Raw genomic sequence first — 7,364 nt, 5'->3', positions numbered from 1 at the left:
AAGGATGTTTCTCTGGCTGCCAGGATTCACTGAGTAATTCAAATGCTTTCTTTAATGCAGGACCCACCATGCATGTAAAAGCAAGTGTTTCACCAACATTTGTGACTAAAATAGACCTGCAGTAGAAATGTATCTAGGAGCATGCATGTGAATATAAAGTATCACAACATCAGGCACATGCAGCCTAAGTGTTTAAACAAAGACTGATAACATAACAGCAGCAGTGATGATCAGAGTTTATGGTGAATCCAGCGTCTCGAGTTCTGGAGGCATCAAAGAGGTTACAGTTGTATTGGAGAAATCCCAAAACTTTACAAATTCATACAAAGACAGAAAACCTGGTGAAATAAATTACTGACACAGTTGGATGTTAAAAGTAAAGACATGAGTACAAATGTACTCACAGAGCTTTGTTGGAGGCTTTGACCACTGGCAGCAGCCTCAGAAGAGCCTCCTCTGAAGCAGAGTATTTCTTCAGGTCAAACACATCCAGATCTTCTTCTGATGACAGTAAGATGAAGACCAGAGCTGACCACTGAGCAGGAGACAGTTTATCTGTGGAGAGACTTCCTGATCTCAGGGACTGTTGGATCTCCTCCACTAGAGAACGATCATTCAGTTCATTCAGACAGTGGAACAGATTGATGCTTTTCTCTGCAGACAGATTCTCGCTGAGCTTCTCCTTGATGTACTGGACTGTTTTCTTATTGGTCTGTGAGCTACTTCCTGTCTGTGTCAGCAGACCTCGTAGGAGAGTCTGATTGGTCTGCAGTGAAAGACCCAGGAGGAAGCGGAGGAACAAGTCCAGGTGTCCATTTGGACTCTGTAGGGCCTTGTTCACAGCACTCTGGTGGAGAGATTGTAGGTTTGGTTTGTTAAATAGTTTAGACCATGTAGAGGTTGTTTGTTGTTCCATCAGATTGAGTCCAGAGTTGCTGAAGGTCCGATGGACATGAAGAGCAGCCAGAAACTCCTGAACACTCAGATGGATGAAGCAGAACACCTTGTCCTGGTACAGTCCTCTCTCCTCTTTAAAGATCTGTGTGAACACTCCTGAGTACACTGAGGCTGCTCTGATATCGATGCCACACTCTGTCAGGTCTGATTCATAGAAGATCAGGTTTCCTTTCTGCAGCTGATCAAAAGCCAGTTTTCCCAGAGACTCCATCATCTTCCTGCTCTCTGGACTCCAGTGTGGATCTGTCTCAGCTCCTCCATCATACTTGACCTTCTTCACTTTGGCCTGAACCACCAGGAAGTGGATGTACATCTCAGTCAGGGTGTTGGGCAGCTGTCCTCCCTCTCTGGTTTCCAGCACATCCTCCAGAACTGTAGCAGTGATCCAGCAGAAGACTGGGATGTGGCACATGATGTGGAGGCTTCGAGCTTTCTTGATGTGGGAGATGATCCTGCTGGCCTGCTCCTCATCTCTGAATCTCTTCCTGAAGTACTCCTCCTTCTGTGGGTCAGTGAACCCTCTGACCTCTGTCACCATGCCAACACAGTCAGGAGGGATCTGATTGGCTGCTGCAGGTCGTGTGGTTATCCAGAGGCGAGCAGAGGGAAGCAGTTTCCCCCTGATGAGGTTTATCAGCAGCACATCCACTGAGGTGGACTTTCTAGGGTCAGTTAGGATTGTAGTTTTGTGGAAGTCCAGAGGAAGTCGACACTCATCCAGACCATCAAAGATGAACACAACCTGGAAGTCTTCAAAGCTGCAGATTCCTGCTTCTTTGGTTTCAGTAAAGAAGTGATGAACAAGTCCCACCAAGCTGAACTTTTCCTCTTTCAGCACATTCAGCTCTCTGAAAGTGAATGGAAATATGAACTGGATGTCCTGGTTGGCTTTGTCTTCAGCCCAGTCCAGGCTGTATTTCTGTGTTAAGACTGTTTTCCCAATGCCAGCCACTCCCTTTGTCAGCACTGTTCTGATTGGTTCATCTCTTCCAGGTGAGGCTTTAAAGATGTCTTCTTGTCTGATGGTTGTTTCTGGTCTGTCTGGTTTCCTGGATGCTGTTTCAATCTGTCTGACCTCATGTTCATCATTGACCTCTGCAGTCCCTCCCTCTGTGATGTAGAGCTCTGTGTAGATCTGATTCAGGAGGGTTGGGTTTCCTGCTTTAGCGATGCCCTCAAACACACACTGGAACTTCTTCTTCAGAGTAGATTTAAGGTTACGATGACAAACTGAAGCTTGAAGTTCTGATAGAGAAGAAAAATAAACACTCAATTCCAAAAAGAACTAATCTTTAAAACATGTTGCTCCATCTTCCATCTCTGGAAAATGTTCATTTATCCAGCAGCTAAAATCTTTAGATAAATCCTCTTACGTCTCTGCAGACGGTCAGCCAGCTCCTCCTGCTTCATTCTCCTCAGGAAGTCCACTGTGATCTTCACAAATGCCTCTCTGCTGCTGCTCCTCTGACTCTCTAAGTATTCTGGGTAATCTGGACTCAGAACCTTCTGGATCTTCTTCAGCTCGTTCTTCACAAAAGTGATGATGTTGTCCTCCAGCAGCTGGAACAGAATATTTATGAATGAGCCAATCAGACTGAAATCATGGAGCCAAACATCAGATCCATGTTGGACACACTGACGATCCACTGGTCTACAAAGAGCAGCATGGAGATGACTGTGAACAGAACAGATGTAACAGTAGTTGTTGTACATGTACAGACCATAAATATGGAGTCCAGCTGTGTTTGATGCTGCTGGGCAGACTGACCACTGGGAACCTCTGAGCTCTGCTGGTCCACTCTGTGGAGGAACCATGAAGGATTAGATCCACACAGGATAAAGATCCAGGAGTTTCTGCTCAAATAACTTCATCTGAATCAAGTCTGTCAAGTTTTAAACTCTCAGATTGTGAACATATCAGTAATTTTCAGTCTGTTTTCATGGACGTCCTTTCAGTGGTGATGTCAGGGATGATTTTGAAGAAGCTCATCAAACTGAACCATCAGCAGATCACTGCTCCAAAACCAGAACATGATCCGAGTCTCCCTCCACCACCAGAACACCAGCTTTACTAACGTGGTAGATCAGTGTAGTACAGATCAATAACTGATGAGTCATTTGGTCAAAATCACCGAGTGCTTCACGTCTGACCCTCTGATGCTTCTGTAGACATTTTGCATATTTAATGAATGTCTGACAGTTTTACATTCATTCTATGAACACAGTGGAAATGTTGTGTTATAGTCTCCATGTTGTTTCCAGCATCATAAATTCTTAAGTTCAGAAAATTAGATTCTTTCTTCACAGCTGAAAAACAACAACATTTATTCTCTATTGAAATCTGCATCGTCCACTCCAAAGGTCACAATCTGAAGGTAACATCTGGTTTTGTTCCCTGTGGTTAACTCTGAGCATCAGTATGGTGGGATTTATCCACTACATCCACACCACTGTGGTTCAGTGTTGTCCTGATGGAGTAACAGCAGCCAGTATGATCCAGGCTTTAGCTGCTGGGTCTCTGTGTGACCTCTCAGACTGTTTAACAGATCAGACACAAAGAGAATCAGAGCAGCTCTGTTCTTTAAAGACAAACATGAACCCACTCAGGTCACACTTTCCCCACAGATATGAGCATCACTGTCCTCAAACAGCAAATGACCAAGTCGAACATTTGGATCTTTTCTCTTTCATTGTTTTCTTTTTAATGAATCTTTGTAACAATCTGAGGATGTTTCAGGTCATATTTATCCAGGAAACACAAACATGTAAAGGAGTCATCACAGCTCTCTGACCTCGTTGCTCCAGGTTCACCACTGAAGAGTGGATTGCTACCTTTGGACCGGTCACTCCTCACAGACGGACAGCTGGACCCTGCAGACTGTGACCTCTGACCTCTGCAGACACAAACATGATTGAAGCAGCTGTGATCACACAGACTGCAGATAATGCAGCTGTTTCCTGTCAGTAACATCCTCTTAGATTAGAGTTCAGCTTTTTACAGGAAAACTGGACAAAACTGATTTTTGTTACAAACTCATTTTCATTTCCTCTCAGCTCACAAACACAGTCAGACAATCAACCAGAGTCAACACTGATTATAATGTCAGTGCAGAATTATTTCTGTTACTCAGTGAGTTCAGCTCTCTGACCTCGTTGCTCCAGGTTCACCACTGAAGTCTGGAGGGTGATCTTTGGACCGGTCACTCCTCACAGACGGACAGCTGGACCCTGCAGACTCTGCTCTGTCCTCCTCTTCCTCCATCATCATCTTCAGTCAGTCTGAGAGGTAAACCACAAACACTCAGTGAGTTCACATTAACAGGAGGAACTGAGTTACAGTCGCTGACCTCTGACCTGTCATGTGACCATGAAACCAGGTCAATATGTCTGTAGGTTCAGTCATCCAGGTCATGTGATCTAAGGAGCTTGGAGAGAAAAGAGACGTCTTTAAGTTTCTGGAAGACGTTTCATCTGAGAAGCTTCTTCAGCTCTAAAACCAAACGGTGGAGAGTCCCAGATATTTAAACCTGAGAGGGAAAGAAAGCATGTCGCTGACCCACCACTGATGTTATTTCAAGGAGGAAACTGAGAGCCTTTGCACCAGGAGCACAAACATCAGCTCCAGCAATGATCCACTGATGTGTTTTTATTCCATGTATGAATGTTGTTATTGACAGAGATGACGTTTGTGTGTCAGTGATGCAGTGACTGTTGTTGTTACCTGTACAGGCTGGTTAGACTCTATGAAACAGATCATACAGATCTCTGCATGTTAGAAGAGACTATTAAAGGTCATGAATGAGACAAAGGCAGGGAGGCGTCCTTTACAGCTAAACAGCAGAGTGAGAGAACAGCCAGCACCTCTACATTTATCACATTATACAGCACATGTATGATACTGACAGGGATGAGAAGAATTTAGTGATTCTGATCCCATCATTGATATTACTTATTGATTCTCAGTAGCTCTGCTCTGACAGTCACCACCATCACTGAGCAGCATATCAAAGACATTTGTGCACATTAACTGCATGTTGTGGCTCAAATGTTTGTGCATGTTGGAGGCATTTCCTCTTTGTTGTGATCAGTGTTGGTCATTACTCAAAACAGTCATTATTACACATATTACACAGAACACTTTGATTAAAAGTAATGGAGTACGTTACTTCATTACTCCTCATAACATTACTTTGATGTTACTGTGTAAAATGAACAAATGAGCATGTAACAACATAAAGCTGAGGTACAGCCCCACACACCAACACAGATCCTGATGAGGTCACGTGATGTTTCTCTGAGTGTTTATGAACACAAATCAAAGATGAAACAGCACAAAGACACTTCAAAGTGATTCTACTGTAGAAACATGAACAGGTAGAAACCTGCAGCCTGACTGCTCATCACTTTGTTACCTGTTCAAGTTCAGCAGCAGCAGCTCACTTTATCATTGTGAAAACAAAAATGTCAAAAACCATTGCTATTCTCTATAAAACAAAGCATGTCCTGAACAAAAAATCATTATACACACTTTATTGTACTCTGTTGCTTCCATATATGACTTACTGTCTGGAGATATGGGGTAATGCATATAAAACGAACACTCTTCCTATTTTCAAGTTACAAAAAAGAGCTATAAGAATTATAAACCAATCAAACTATATAGAACCAACTAACATTTTGTTTATTAATCTGAATACCCTGAAATTTTATGATTTAGTTGAATATAAAATGGCACAGATAATGTATAAAGCACAAAATAACTTGCTTTGCCCCAGTACTCAGAAGCTGTTCAAAGTCAGAGAGAGTCAATATGACTTAAGGGGAAGAGATTTCTTTAAAAAAAACAAGATAAGGACAAATATAAAGCAGAGATGTGTTTCTGTTAGAGGAGGTAACCTGTGGAATAGTTCTGACAGGGATTTAAAAAGGTGTAGTTCATTTTCCTTGTTTAAAAACATGTTTAAAAATAGAGTATTAGAAAAATATATAAATCAAGAATGAAAAGAGCAAAAAAAAAAAAAAAAACAACCTCTTGATTCTTTTGCTTTGATGTAGTTACTTATCTAAGGTGGAAAGTTTTTTTTTCTTGTTTGTTTGTTTGGTTTTTGCTTTGTTTTCTTATTTGCTTCAGGCCCTGTGTACAGGAGCTGCATGCAAAAAGATATTTTGTGAAAAGGGTTGGCGTAATAAGCAAATGCTTCAGCCAATACCTTTTGATTAGCCTTGTTTCATGCTTACTTGCTTTATGGTCGATTTTTGTTCTGTTTTCACTGAGATATTTGAATGCTAATCAATAAAATCAAAATCAAATCACGGTGCTGGTCTGGGGTCAGTGTTTACTCAGCTTTAACTCACTCTGGGTTCTAGGTTAGCTTAGCGTTAGCTTAGCGTTAGCATGCTGTGTGCTAGCTTAGCGTCAGAGCTCTGCAGGTGTCTCGTGTGTAAATATTAATCACAGTGACAGTAAAGGAGGTAAAGGGCTGTGACGTCATCACGTACGCTGCGTCCTCTGTGGGCTCTGAGTGAACTCAAAGTACAAACTACAAGTACACAAACACGAACGTAGCTCAGAGTGGCGGACACACTCGGCCTCGTTGGTCCAGCTGTGAGTCCGTTACCGTGAACTATGGAGCGGCAGATTTGTGCTGAACTAAGCTGCACACAGCTGATGTTAGCCAGGAAACATTACACACTGACTTTAATGGAGAGACCGGAAATACAAACACACACAGTTTGTTGTGTGAAGAAATCAAACACGAGCTGAACAAACAGTAAAGTTCCTAAAGACAAACCGTTAAAGGAGGAAACAAAGCAAACTTACAGTTTCTTCACACACCAACAACAAGCTCCACTCCACACCTGGACACTAAACACGGACACACAGGTGAGCTGCTTCCTGGAAGGAGGCGGGGCTCCACCTGAAACTCAGCACAGGTGGGAGGGGCTCAGCTCTGTGTGTGCTGATGTGTTAACTTTAAAAATATGCCGTCTGACTGCTCAGACTGAGTCAGAGTAAAGTTCACATGCTGACGTGTGGAGACATGAAACCTTGTTGTAGCTGCAGGTGTGAACACACTGATCCCAGATCAGCTCTGCTGTATTTGTAACATGAACATTTCTGCTGCAAAGCTTCAAATGTTCAGCATGTTTCTCTGTTTCCAGTCTATAGATCCAGTCACACTTTCTACCTTCACCTGTGCAGTAAAGACTGAGAGCAGAGCTGAAAGCAAGCGTCCAATCAGTGAGCAGCATCAACACCTGAGCTTCATTCAGACTCTGTTATTGAAGATGTTGTTGGTACAAAGTTCATCTGCTGCTCACATGAATCCATGAAAGATTTATTTCACTGAATGTTTCTTCAAAGCTCATTTCAACCTGTTGAAGTCATGAATGAAAGTGCAGACTGA

The 7,364-nt window shown here is 42.6% G+C and overlaps 1 protein-coding gene across 1 annotated transcript; it reads right to left on the bottom strand.

Moving 5' to 3' along the window:
* Window positions 1-400: 400 nt before the first annotated feature.
* LOC146679600 (protein NLRC3-like) lies at window positions 401-4,229 on the bottom strand. Its single transcript, XM_085450254.1, has 5 exons — window positions 4,107-4,229; window positions 3,750-3,851; window positions 2,679-2,757; window positions 2,331-2,517; window positions 401-2,202 (listed from the first exon to the last, which is right to left on the bottom strand). Exons 1-5 carry the CDS (start codon window positions 4,223-4,225, stop codon window positions 401-403), a joined length of 2,289 nt encoding a protein of 762 aa, XP_085306380.1. The 5' UTR covers window positions 4,226-4,229.
* Between the last annotated feature and the right edge of the window lie 3,135 nt (window positions 4,230-7,364).

Source organism: Copadichromis virginalis, unplaced genomic scaffold (assembly GCF_057382275.1).
Source record: "Copadichromis virginalis isolate Kocher_CV1m ecotype Utaka unplaced genomic scaffold, C_Virginalis_male_GT1.1 unmapped_scaffold_1, whole genome shotgun sequence".
Classification (NCBI taxonomy): Eukaryota; Metazoa; Chordata; class Actinopteri; order Cichliformes; family Cichlidae; genus Copadichromis; species Copadichromis virginalis.
This window is presented reverse-complemented; position numbering and strand designations above follow the sequence as displayed.